This window comes from Equus caballus, chromosome 16, assembly GCF_041296265.1.
Source record: "Equus caballus isolate H_3958 breed thoroughbred chromosome 16, TB-T2T, whole genome shotgun sequence".
Classification (NCBI taxonomy): domain Eukaryota; kingdom Metazoa; phylum Chordata; class Mammalia; order Perissodactyla; family Equidae; genus Equus; species Equus caballus.
This window is the reverse complement of record NC_091699.1, coordinates 45,548,773-45,562,818: the sequence shown is the minus strand read 5'-3', so window position 1 is coordinate 45,562,818 and position 14,046 is coordinate 45,548,773. Positions and strand designations below refer to the sequence as shown.

Below are 14,046 nucleotides of genomic sequence, written 5' to 3'. Positions count from 1 at the left end.
AGTCGGAATATTTCAAGAACTGTTAGAACTCAACAGTGAGAAGACAACCCAGTATATAAATGGGTGAAAGATTTGAACCGATCTTCACAAAGAAGATATGTAAATGATCAACAAGCACCTACAAAGATGTTCAACATCATTAATAATTATGGAAATGCAAATTAAAGCCACAATGACAGCACTACATACCCACTAGTATTACTAAATGTAAAAAGACATGGACCAACTGGAACTCTCATACACTGCTTGTAGAAATGGAAAATGGTCCCATCACTTTGGAGAAGTTTGCTAGTTTCTGACAATGTTCATCACACACTGACCATATGCCCATATTACCAGTAGTACTCTTAGGTACTTATTCAAGATAGGTGAAAGCACATGTTCACAAAGAGACTTTATTCATCATAGAAAAAAACTGGAAACAACCCAAATATCACTCAACAGGTAACTGGATAAACTTGTTGTGGTATATTCAGACAGTGGAATATCACTCAACAATAAAAAGAAATGAACTGCTGATAAATGCAACAACTTGGATGAATCTCAAAAACATGGTGAGCAAAAGAAGATAAACAATAAGGAGAACAAGCTGTGTGATTCCATTTATGTAAGATTCTGTAAAAGGAAAAGACAACCCAAGTGATAAACAGCCAATCAGTGGATACCCAAGGCTGAGTTTAAAAGGAAGATGACTGCAAAGGCGCACGGGAGAGCTGTTGGAGATACGGGGAATGTTCTGTATCTCGATGGTGGTGTTTATTGCTTGGGCTTATACTTTTGTCAAAACTCATCTCATTGTACACTTTAAATGGGTTTATTTTATTATATCTAAGTTAAGCTGCAATAAAGTTGACTTAAAAAGTAAAAAAAGTCATCTAGGAAACTAAAGATTGTTTTTTTCTCAAATATGAAAAACCTGAGAATGTCAAATTGTTCTTGAAAATAGGCACTGAATTGTAGTCAAAGAGTGGAAGAAAAGTTTAAAAAAGAAAAAGAATTATGTCTTCATTTGAATCAAATTCCTACTCAGGTTTCCAACTGCAGACTGTATCTCCATCCAATGGATTTTCCATTCCAAGTCAACCATGACCTGTTGCTTTTGTCAAGATTCCCAATAACAGAGACATTAAGAAAGTAATCGATATTGCTGAGATGCTAACTGCTAATAATGTGACCACAGGAGGACTCAATGTGTCTCCCAGAGCTGATATTATTCTCTGTGTAGAAGAGTTTGATCTGAGCCAACTTCTATCCCGCCCTTCTTATTTTTCAATAAGTGTATTTCAAGCATTCAGGCTCGTCACTTAAACTTTTGTGAAGAAGAAGATGGAGTGCTCATTCTGGTGCTTCTAACTTTTGTCACTTTAGGTAGCTCCTTGCCTTTTTTCTCCTGTCTTGGGATAAACTTATAATAACAATCTAGGATCGAATACTCGCTCCTCACGTCCTCATCTCTTCAGGCACATGGTACCTTTGTTGGGTTGTGGGGGCGGTGAAGAGAGTAGAATCACAAAATATTAGAATAGGAAGAGCAGGGCTTTGCGTCATTTAATCCAGTTTTCTCATTTTACAGAGGGGGAAACTGAGGCCAGGGAAGGAGAGGGACTTTCCTAATGCCTCCTCACTCTTAGGAGTGGAAGGCAGCCCTGGCCCCTTAGGCTCGCTGGCTGTCTAGAAATGGCAGCCGGCTTCCCTCTCTGACTCAGGCTCCTCTGTAACTGCAGAGAAACATTATTCACCTGTTTTCAAGGGCATTGCTGAAGAACGGGGGATAAAAGGACCATGAAGTGTACATTGCAAAACACTGATACTTGAAAGCAATCTTAAGTCATCACCTGCATAAATTACTTTCCTAACCCTTTGGGATGAAAATTCCTGTGGCTGCCACATTTCAGAAGAGTTTGAGGTTTTCTTTCTTGCCTTTTCTTTGTTTTTGTGAAGCTATGAATTTGTGAAGCCATGACTTTTATCTTTAGCCTTCTCTGCAGGGGTTCACAGTAATTAGAAAACTATGCTAATGATAGAAATCTGTCATAAATTTGATATATTTCCCCAGTCATAACTAGAGAGAGTCACCATTTGAAGCTTTGAAAAGGTAGAGACCTGATTTATTTCCCCCTGCCTTCTCCCCAACCCCAGGTTCATTGGGGTGCTGTACTGTTATTAAAACAAATGCCTGGTATTTAAGTGCCCCAGAATGACATGGCTGCCTGATCAGGACTGCAATCAGACCACCCTGGGTTTTGTGGACTTTGTGTCTTGGCGATCCACAGGCATGCCAGTGGGGGCAGAGTTTCTGCTTTGCCTGCTAATTAAACTTTAGAAATCTTTTCTTTGTTGCTGGGCCAGTCATTCCCACAATCTGATGGGCCAGAGTTGATTCTATTTGAAATGGGCAAATTTATATTTATTCTGAAAAACAAGCAACAATTCCAAAGAATAAATGTTTATTTGAAAGAGCACAAGTAACTGTCAAATGAGCAGATTGCCTGAAAATAGCTTTATCCGAAAAACCTTCTGAGAGTAGGAAAAAATTTGTCGTGGATGCCAGATACAATATTATTCACATTTCAAAAGAGAACATGACGGTATTAATACCTTTCCTTAGGTTACTGCTTTTGGGCTTTGCACAGCTCCTTAGCATCTGTGACTTACATCATTCCCTGAACGTCCCTATGGGGATTTGGGCGGGTGGAGGAGGTCAGGGGGTGTGTGTATGAGATTGTCTTGGAAGTAGTATAACATATTGATTAACAGTTGGGACTTTGAAGTCAATATTCATTCATTGATTTATTCATCAAATGTTTTTTGAGCACCTCCTATATGTCAGGAACTGTTCTAGGCACTAGGCTAGAACAGACTAAATGAACAAATGAACAAACACTGAAATTCTATGCCCTTGTGGACCCTACATTCTAGTGGGTCAACATACCTGGATTCATATATTAGTTCTGCCACTATTTGTGTGACCTTAGGCAAGTTACTTGTTCTTATCGAGTTTATTTCCTCACATAAAATGGTGTTCATAATACTTCCTACTACATAACGTTTTGTGAGGATGAATGAGATAATGTACATGAAGTGCTGAGCATATAGTGAGCACTCATAAATGGTACCCGCTATGATTATTGCTGTTATTTCTGTTTGAGCAATCCTGCTTGTCACTGTTAGGTCCCCGGCGAGTCCCGTCTTCCATGAGGGCTGACTTGCTCAAGGATGCTCCATTGGCAGGAAAACAAATGAGATCAATCCCTGTCCCCAATCCTTCTGGATGCAGGGGGGTCACATTCAGGATTCACAGCCCAGTTCTTGCCTTTGCCTTGCTTTCCCTTTATTTAAGTAGCAGTCATACAGAATTAGCCCTCGTTCAAAAATAACTACTGTTATCATCCTGTTTCACTTCCCTGGGTGACAGACTCTAACATTTCTTTCTCTCGTCTTCTTTCAGATTGTTTAGTGTAATTTTGGAACAATTAACCAAAGAAACAGAAGGCGGTAACCACTCCAGTGGCAAATCAGGAGGCTTTGATGTCAAAGCCCTCCGCGCCTTTCGAGTGTTACGACCACTTCGACTAGTATCAGGAGTGCCCAGTAAGCACGTTTTGTTTCCTCAAGCCAGGAGTTTGTTGATTCTTTTCTTCTGGGTGGGTGTCGGGATTACGGAACAGAGTGCTGCGAGGTGAGTTGCTGTGAACCAGCCAGGGGCTGCGCAGACCACCGTGGAGGCCTCGCGGTTTACAAAACACGTTGGCCTGCGTTGTCATCCTGGATCCCTGTGATGGCCCCGAGAGGGGCTGCTAGTGATTATTGCCTTCTTCCTGATTTTGTGCAAGAGAGAATCTTCTCTTAGGGAGAGACGGAGTAAGTGCTGGTGTGAGACCTGGAGTTCAGGCTTCCTGATTCCACTCTGGTTTTCCTTCTACGACACCACACTGCTGTCACCTCCTCCCCCTCCCAGGCCTGCCCCTCTCAAGGTGGTGGGTTATGTAGATGAGGGCGTTGGCTGACTGCCTTTCTTTCAAAGTCAGGAGCAACAGGGGTCTGGACTCCTGAAACTCTGCTTAGCTCCCCACTGCTAGGAATTGTGTCCGTCCCAGTCTGAGGGAAGAAGTGAATGTGCCACGTCCTCCCTGTATGTAGGGCACGGTAGTACCTGCTTGAAGGTTGTCGTGAGAACTGAATGCGACAATGCGGGCAGAGCCCCCAGCACAAGGTCTGGAGCCCAGAGGAGGCCCTCAGTGGTGAGGGACGCCGTTCTCATGCACTAGGCTGTGATACCTGTCTGTGCCAGGCCGTGGTTTGCTTCTTAGTCCACACCTCTGGGCCAGGTTGAGTGCCACCTGAGGTGGAACAGATGCCCTGTCTGTGCCCTGGCCAGGAGCTGCGGGCCTCTTACCCTTCCATAAGGAGCATGAGGGCTGCTTCGCTGGGCTCTGCCCCTAAGGGACACCGTGTCCCTGTTGAGGCGTCAGGGGCTGGAATTCCTAGCGCCTTTCCCAGGACCGTGGCTGTGAGGTGGCTGCCTGCTCACAGCTGGAGGAAGGATATGGGACTGCAGGGTGTGCCTGTTTTTTACAACTCGTAAAGCCATCAGAAGAGCACAGATCATGTTTTTGTTTCCCCAGAAGTTCTTCATGAAATTTTATTAAACCTGTTGGCGTTCAGAACGTACTAAAAATTCTCTGGAAAAAAAAACCAAAACAAAACAAACGACTTCCAAATTTAACATTTTAAAATGTAGGAAGTGGTGTTTTATGTGTGCTTGTTTTTCCAGATGGTTCATTTATTTTCATTGAAAAAGATCAGCACAAGTCAAAACCACAGAACTGTCTGGAAGCAATTGAGAAAAATAGAAATACCTTGGAAATGACTGGCGCTGTTACGTGTAACGTGATTAAATGAGAAGTTTAGTGAGCAAACATGTTCTTTCAGATTTGGTTGTTGCAGCTTAATCTAATTTCAAAGTAACCACGACTACTTTTTTCTCCCAAAGAGCAAATGACAAGACAGCCTGCCTGCAGTGTGTGCTGCAGCTTCATGCATGTGAGTCTCAGGCTGGTGAAAACTCTTGGAACTTGCTTAGCATTGTTTTGGTTCCCTTGCCTAATGAGGTTTTTACCAAGTGACTAGTCCATTGCTCCTGGATACTCTTGAGAACCAGTTTTAGGTTTTTTGTTTTTGTTTTTTTTTGGTGAGGAAGATTGGCCCTGAGCTAACACCTGTGCCAGTCTTCCTTTGTTTTGTAAGCGGGATGCTACCACAGCATGGCTTGCTGAGTGGTGTGTAGATCTGTACCTGGGATCCGACCCTGTGAATCCCAGGCTGCTGAAGTGGAGTGCATGAACTTAACCATCATGCCACCAGGCCAACCCCAAGGACCAGTTTTAAACTATATTTCTTCCTTTCCCCAAAAAACATTGTTTGAAGCTTGGTAGGCATCTGCATCATGCTCTCAGAGGTCAGCAGAGGGAAATGGGGATCTGAGTCTTGTGTGAGGGTTTCTTAGCCCGTATTTGAACGCCCTGATGGGGAATATCCATGTCTCTCATCAGACCCCCTGTGCTTCTGGGGAGAGGTGGTGGATGCTCTGGGTCATGCTATTTCCAGTGCTCGTTGGCAACTGTGGCCTCGTGATTTCTTTTTAAGTACCTGAAATTGTTAAAAAATGCCTGGGAAAGTTAGTTTACACTTCTCTGGGAATTGTTTAGTCCTTTCTAAAGAGAATTCAGACTGTCCTGCAAGACAGGATTTTGTATGTGTGTGAATACATACTTATTCAGTGGAAGGTAAATAAATATTTCAAAAGATAGTAGTTCAGACCTTTGTGGAGTTCTTGACCCCCGCACTCAGCTGCTCAGGGTGTATCACAGTCCTAGACTGGCAAAGTGCGAGAGAACCCTAGAGTTCATCCATCCATGTGCACCATCTTTTCGATGAGGAAGCTGAGGCCTGACCAGAGGTAGTGCCATGTGCAGGTTCTCACAGCTAGTGGAGGCCAAACTGGGCCAGCCCCACGGGCTCCTCCTCCCTGGCCCGCTGTTCTGTCCACTCCCTCCCACTGCCTCCTTGGTCAGAGTCCTGGGGGATCTGCTGTACACATCACTAGTGTACAAAGGACCCTTATGTCATGAAGGTGTACACCTTCACATTAAGGTTCAGCTTCATTAACTCATAAATTTGGCCAATCTGAAATACAATACTTACAATAAACATAAACATCTTCATAAGACACATGGCTCACTGCCCTAGAATTTAGAAGAGCTACCTACTGGATGATAATTTTGGATGGCCCATCTAGGTCTAAAAAAATGAAAAAGAAAAACCCGAAAACCCTGTCCAAGTAGATTAGAGCAAATGCTTCTTTTCCCCTCCGTCTGTTCCTTATAGAAGGCAAAAACAATGAAAGTCATCCTATTGATCATTCTTTTCCTGAAGAAACCGTTTGAACATTTAAGTATCTGAAGGCAGTCCCTAGGATTTCTGTTGTAATGATGTCTTGGAAAGTTGGGCTCTTTTGTGAATCTGAGATCCTCCTCTTAGTCTTCCCTCCCATCCTGTCCCTTGCCTCCTCCTGTGTACATCTTACCAGGGTGAGCTTTTATTGTTATTGCTGATAAGTATTCTGCCCTTTGGTTGGTGTGTTCTAACTTATTTAATTCTAGCATCTCATATTCTTCCATTCTTTGTCTATGTATCAGGGAAGTGAGAAGATACTAGAAAAAGGCAGTTGGAAGGAAGGAGAGTCAGTAGGGAGGAGAAGGAAAAAAAGGGAAAAGAGTGAAGTGTGTGGAGCAGAAGCGTGGTCCTGGGTGGTAGAAAGAACACAAGAGGCAGGAGGCCTGGTTTACACCAATCACTCTCCCTCAGCCTCCTGCTTCCTCCCACCTAATCCTTGTCCTGAGTGTTGGCCCACCATCCCTCTTTGCGTTCTCTTTCCTCTTCCTATCCCATGGGTCTGAGTGTTACTCTGACCAGCTTCCAGTGTGTTATGTCCCTCCGTCATGTCTCAAGCCCACGTTGCAGCTGCAGGACTCCTCCCTCCTTTCTTCACGTTATGCAGGGATCAAACTGACCAGGTCTGAAGGTGCTCTCACCCCTCTCCTTCCTCTGCCCCTCTGCTCCCCTCATTCCAGGAGAGCCTCCTTTTGACATGCTTGGTTTTTTCATTCACTGGGATTTTCCCCATGATGCTGCCTCCATGGGCACCTCCCTCTCCCTCAAACTCAGTTGTGGAGTTCTGATCTCATCCTGATCCTCGCCTTGTCCTACCTGGAGAGCCCAGTGCTCTCCAACCACTTCTCCACCGGCTTGTCTGCTGCTGACCTGTTCCTCTTTCATGGCTAATCCATTAAAGTCCAGCCCTGTACCCAGAATTCAAAACCCAGGGCTATCTAGTTGCAATCTACTTTTCTTTCCTTATACTCTTTTCCGCTGTGTGACCACCAACCAAGGCTCCCTGCCCCCAGCCCACATTGTATGGCTCACTTCTGTGCCATTGGTGGTCTCTTCCCTCTGCCTGGAGTAGCCTCTCTCGCATGCCTACCTGGGGAAATACCTCTTCTCAGCCTTCAGACCCTCCCGAGTGGGGAGCTGCTGCCCAGTCCTCTTTCCTCTCCCCGCTCACAGGTGATGTCTTTCATTCTTCTTTAATTTTAGCTGTTTGGCATTACTTGTATAGCATCTCAGTGCTGCCTTAGAGTAATTTGTGTTTAATCCTTATGTCTCCTTCTAGAACACAACCTCTTTGAGAGAAAGTACTTTTTGTAATATGTATTCATATCCCTCAAAGCACTACATTGTAGGCTTTCCACGTGGTAGATGTTCAGAAGTTTGTGGAATGGGTGAACAAGTGCAGAGATGAATGACTGAGATTCGGCACTCACCTCTCCAGGCCCTAGTTTTTCCATCTGTCAAGTGAGAGTTGGATTAGGTGATCTTTCAGGTTCCTTTTTAACCCATCTCACATCCCGGTTGAATGTTAATTAAAAGGTTTGAAATATCTCTTTGGGTTTTATTACTACGTGTCACATATAGAGTGGACAGCATTAGGAATTTTATATACACATCGTTGACATGTTTTCCTGGCTCACACCCTGCTTTTTCTCTCTCCTAGGTTTACAAGTTGTCCTGAACTCCATTATAAAAGCCATGGTCCCCCTCCTTCACATCGCCCTTTTGGTATTATTCGTAATCATAATCTATGCTATTATAGGATTGGAACTTTTTATTGGAAAAATGCACAAAACATGTTTTTTTGCTGACTCAGGTGAGTAATGAAAATGATAGCTAGCCTAACTCTGAAAAAAATTTGGTTCTCCAAAAAAAAAAAAAAATTCTGTGGTTTTTGGGAAAATCTAAAACAAAATGAGAGGGGGAAAAAAAGGCAGCCAAAAATACCAGTAAATCTACTGAGCCAGTTCTTAGTGAGAATTCTGTAAAGAATAAGTGAGAATTTGATCTCCTTTTCTATCCTGATTTCCCATGTAATGTGTCCTGGCAAAGAAGATAAGGGCCCCCAAAACTAGAACGTGAGGCAAATCAATAGCGTTGTTCTGTATAGGGTTAGGAGAGGTGCTGCACGAGTGAGGACAGAGGAGAGGGCATTGGGTTCTGAGTAGAGGACATGGCAGAGTCCATGGAGGAGGGAGTATTGGAAATGAACCCTGAAGGACAAATAGGATTCCAAGAAAGCATAGATGGGAAGTAGGGTGTTCAGGCCCTGGCAAGGGTACTCAGCTTCCGCTCGCTTGGGTTTGCTGGTGTTCCTCCCTTGAGTGGTGAAGCCTTCTTGATGTCTTTGCAGATGTCGTAGCTGAAGAGGACCCAGCGCCATGTGCGTTCTCAGGGAATGGACGCCAGTGTACCGCCAATGGCACAGAGTGTAGAAGTGGCTGGGTTGGCCCAAATGGAGGCATCACCAACTTTGATAACTTTGCCTTTGCGATGCTCACTGTGTTTCAGTGCATCACCATGGAGGGCTGGACAGATGTGCTCTACTGGGTAAGCCACTTGCAGAGCGAGTTTATGGAATGTTCTTTCCTTGGATAAAAGTGTTTCTTTAGCTAGAGCCATTGGAGAGTTGGCTGAAAGAGAAACCCTGGAAGTCAGTTCTTTGGGAAGGGAAGCAGACCGTCTCTTCACTCAGCGAGACTCATCATCTTTCCCCTGCAGGGCCTTAGTTTCACTTGTAGGAAGCTGCTGTATAATGTTGGCTTCCTCCAGTCTGTAGTGCTGCCTGGGGAATTGTGGCCTAAATGTGCCCAGTTAGTCCCTCTTTTGGAGGAACTCCAGAAAGCTGGGGCTGTCCCGATTAAACTCTTAGAGAACCAGGGGTCATATCCCAGGTTAAGAGGCTCCTGGACTTTCATGGGCTAAAACTGATCTTTCATACATAAAGGCAGGTTGCTCTACTAGATCCCGAATGGAAGATAGGGAAAGTAAATTAGATCCTTTGGATACTTTCCGTAACTTAGTACAGCCTTAAAGCCAAAAGGGGTTTTCTCCCTATGACAGTATATCTCTTTTGTATCTTCAGTGTTCCTGTAAATCAACTCAGCACAAGCCCCTAGCTCTCCCTTTCTCTTTGGAGCTATAGAACTTGGGCAGAGAGGGTAACAATGGCACGTCAAGCTTCCAGGGCTGGTGGACCAATCCAACCTGCCGTGAAAACAGGTGGATACCCTTTCGATGGCTAAGATCTGTTTCTTCTTGTTCCTGACAGAGCCAGAAGGGTTTGCTATAAATGAAGAGCAATAGTATTGTAGCAGCCCTTTCTCAGAGCTGAGTTTATTTGCTTATTTGTCTGGTAGAATTTGAAAAAGCTCACAGAAGTTTAGAAATTACTTTCCATGGGAAATTATTTTCCCGTGCTGGGAAAAACACCTGACATGCACAGTTTGAGCCTACCCCCAAGTCCAAATGGGATTAGCCAGGATTTCAATAATTATTTGTTAAAAGGCAATTAGTAATAAAATACTAATGGGCACCATCTAGTTAGAAGGCCTGCAGAAGTAGCTTCTGACAGTAGCTAAATTTTAGCAACTTTATAGGATTTCATATTACTCTCTAACTTCAGAGACCATAGCATTTCATGGTTATAAATAGGTATTTGCTTCCCTTCACCAGCGAACACCATACTTACAGGATTGTAGAAGTCCCTATATATTCAATATTAGGCAAAGAAAGTATGTTTTATTTTCATCCCCAAAGTGTGAGTCTAGTTTGGTAATGAAGTTTAAGCATCACCAATGTGTTCTATCTTGTTTCTCCCTGTCCCCCTCCTTTTTCTTATTGTCATAGGAGAGTGTGTGTGTGTGTCTGTGTGGGTATGCACATCTGTTGTTTATATCCATAAGACAGTGCCTTTCTTGAAGAGGAAGAAGGAGGGAGATTGTACTGGATGAGCCAGGACCATAGCCGTGCAAGGAAACCCTCAATTAGGTAAAGGGTTCGTTTTCACTATTATCTTCTAAGTAGTGACTCCTAGTCATCTTAGTGGAGGTCTCAATCCCAGTGGTCCCTTGAAGTTTCTGATAAATAGAAAAAGCATCATCCAGAAAGCCCAGACTCGGATCCTTCCCCTTAAAACAGTACAGAAAACATTTCAATTTAAAAAAAAAAAAATCGGTGACTTCTCTCAGCTCTGTTCTCTCTAGTGTCATGGTGAATTGTCCACTGCTGATCCAACCTGCCTTGACTAATGGGCAATTTTATACTTTATGTTATGATTCTTTCATGACAATTTTCCTATTGTCAAGCAAGTGAAAACTCTGGGAGTATGCGATTAAAGGAGAGAAAACTGTGCACCCAGAAACAAAAGTTTCCTGAGAACCTTTAAGTGTCACCTAGGAGCATATAATTATTGTCTCTATTGTTAATATGACAATCACAGAGTTAATAATTTGACAATACAATAATTATATTCTCTATGAATTACATGGCATTTTATTCTGATGGAGGAACTCAAGTAGTTTATCAACATTATCCCAGTCTGTATCCCTTTATGGAAGGCCTGGGAAACAGTGGAATATAGAGAGACCATTGAACATCCCCAGGATCCTCCAGCAAGTGGTTGTGGTCCTTAATCTAGAACAGGGGTCTACAGACATCTTCTTTTTGGCGGAAGATTAGCCCTGACCTAACATCTGCTGCCAATTCTCTTTTTGCTGAGGAAGACTGGCCCTGAGCTAACATCCATGCCCATCTTCCTTTACTTTATATGTGGGAGGCCTGCCACAGCATGGCTTGCCAAGTGGTGTGTAGGTCTGCACCTGGGATCCAAACCGGTGAACCCCCAGCCTCCAGAGTGGAACATGCGAACTTAACTGCTGTGCCATTGGGCTGGCCCCTACAAACTTTTTTTAAAGGGGCTAGATAGTAAATATATTTGGACTTGCAGACCATATTGTGTCTGTCACAACTATTCACTTCTGCCCTCTGCCCATATTACTCGGAAGCGGCTATAGACAGCATGTAAACAAGTGGGTGTGGCTCTGTTCAATAAAACTTTATGGACACTGAAATTTGAATTTTATGTAATATTCATGTGTCATGAAATATTCTTTTGATTTTTTTTCAACCATTTGAAAACATGAAAGATATTTTTAGTCCAAGGGCCATACAAAAGGAGGTAGAAGGTTGGGTTTGGCCCACAGGTCATAGTTTGGTGACCCCTGGTCTAGACTAGAACTCAGCACTCTTTCCTTGGCATTCTTTCATTATCAGAGGTTTGTGAATCCTTCTAGAACACTAGGGGGCAGCTAAGTAATGTCTTCAAGAGTGTCCTTGAAGATCTTAGTTTCTGAAACACATCAGGTTGTTTTTAATTACATGTTGATTACATTTATTCATCATATAGGGTGACAGGAGCCAGGGCACCAAGCCTTCTTAATATGTTATGGGCCACGGTCAGGTGGAAGCCACACGGCTGTGATCCAGAGTAGACCATCCTGCCCAGCACGTTGCCTGGCACAGCAGGTGCTCAACAGACACTAGTTACTCTTACACTTCAGTGTACAATCCCATTGCCTCAGTGTAGATGGGCCATGTTTCTCTATCAGTTTTTATCTATAACTAGCGTATAAAGGGAACTTCTTGAGAGAGAACTAAGGAAAGTAGATTTTAAATATTGATTGCAAGCAAATTTCTCAATCCTGTAGGTGTTTGTATATGGTGGATAAAGTCTTTCCCAGGGATTGTTCTGCATCTTGTCAAGTTTATATTCAGTCAGGGTTGTCAAGAGTGTCTGGCAAATGGCTGGCAGGGTCTTGAGAACAGAAGTACCGCTGGACCCAATATGCAGAAAGACACACTTAGAACCATTTGGATGTGTGGAGAGTTGGGAATATTAACTTCCCATGGAAAAAAATTATGGTAGAGCTCTTTCCTAAAGTGAGTTCCATAAACATAATTAAGCTGCCATCGGACCCACGCATGTTTGGTGTCTACAGAGGCGGTAGGGTGTAGCATAGGGAAAGAGCATTGAGGCTGGATAGGGCTGGCTATGTGACCTTGGGTAGGTCACCAAAACTCTCTGGGTTTTAATTTTCTTGTCTACAAGATGCAGAATTAAACTACATGATCAGATTGTTTTTCAACTCAGAATTTTTTAAATGTAGGAAATGAATTAAAGTAGTGTTGATTTCAGGAGAGGGCCACCCACGTAAATCATTTTTGGCCTCTGGCCTTAGCGCTAAGCTCTTTCCTCAGTGAACATACCCATGGAGGTGCTGGCTGTCAGACTCTAATAGGAAGTTCTCATGGTCAGGCTGACAATCTACTTCTTTCAAGGTACCTGGGAAATTCCTCTTTTATTAGTCAGCCAAGGGCTTGCCTTTCTTCACCTTTCTCTTATTCCATGCTTAGGGGAGCTACAACCAATATACCAAGTTTCCAGTAGTGTTTTCAACAGTTAGAAAAAACAACTTTAATTGGAGACCTGAATGGCATTTCAGCCTTTGAAATGAGGGAAAACTGAAATTAAATAGAATGTTATTTCCTGGGTACCAGGTGACACCACATGATAACTTTGATATAAATATTTTAAAAATTAATAATCTAAATTGGAATGCTTCAGCTCATGCCAATTTCTTCATTGTTGTAAAGACCATGCAGACAAAACCCCAAGCAGAGTCTCTATGTCCATGTGGATATATTTGGGAACAGCTGGCCAGTTCTTACTTGTCCTGTGTATGTGGTAAGGTCGAAGAAATACCAGCCTCTGCAAAGAGTTGGGTTGAGAAGTTTACTTGGAGAAAGACTGGCCCGCAAAGCTTCCATTTTATTCCTCTTCCCCACCTTCTGGAGATTGTCTCCTGTGGCCTTTGTTTAGCTCCAGCTGTCCCCAGCTGGCATTCCAGGTGGTAGTTCTGATATGAGCAAACGTGAATCTGTTCAACACCGACTCCTAAAAAATTAAAAGTTTCCTTAATTAAAAAAAAAGTTCCCTCCCAAGTAGAGCAGACAGCTGTTGCTAGAGCCATTTTCTGGAACACGAGACTGAAGCCTGAACGAGGATGGGTGAAGCAGACGGCTCGGCCCACTGACTCTGCCTGAGTGATAGAAGAGCAGGGTCTCACCGTAGGAGTCCTGGACTCACACAGCCTCCCTCTGAGCCCACTCTCCTGTGTCGTCTGCACTCCTGCTCCAACAGAGTGACAGGCCGGAGAGGCCTCTGGGCAAGCTCCTGACTCCAGCCAGGGCTCGGGCCACGACACCAGGCGGCCTGTTTCTTCTCCTCCACACATGGGTTTTTAAATAAGTTTAGTGGTGTAGTTGCTTTGGAAGAATTACCCTCTGCCTTCCTGCTGAAATTAGTTTATCCAACTTAATTAGATCAACAATTGCAGCCGTGGCCCCGGCTCATTCATTACTCTAATTGCCGATGTAAGATGTGCAGACTGATATGAGTTCTATTAAGCACATCAATTTTCATGTGGCCAAACAGGTGTTTCAGAAGGGATTTAATGCCCTCTCTGTAGACTTCAGCAACAGATGTTAGGTAATTTTTTTTTTTAATGTTCTCTTTTCCTGTTTGGGTTTGACATG

The 14,046-nt window shown here is 43.5% G+C and overlaps 1 protein-coding gene across 24 annotated transcripts in view; it reads left to right on the top strand.

Annotated features, from left to right (window-relative positions):
* The window catches only part of CACNA1D (calcium voltage-gated channel subunit alpha1 D), a 320,640-nt gene that overhangs the window by 160,885 nt on the left and 145,709 nt on the right, over positions 1 to 14,046 (top strand). For 23 of the 24 annotated variants that reach the window (XM_070238804.1, XM_070238798.1, XM_070238803.1 and 20 more), the window contains 3 exons: positions 3,449 to 3,591; positions 8,114 to 8,266; positions 8,804 to 9,000. In XM_070238804.1, coding sequence (XP_070094905.1) covers positions 3,449 to 3,591; positions 8,114 to 8,266; positions 8,804 to 9,000 — 493 coding nt within the window. Of the gene's footprint in view, positions 1 to 3,448; positions 3,592 to 8,113; positions 8,267 to 8,803; positions 9,001 to 14,046 lie in introns of those variants that run through there. The other variant, XM_070238801.1, reaches the window with a different exon arrangement.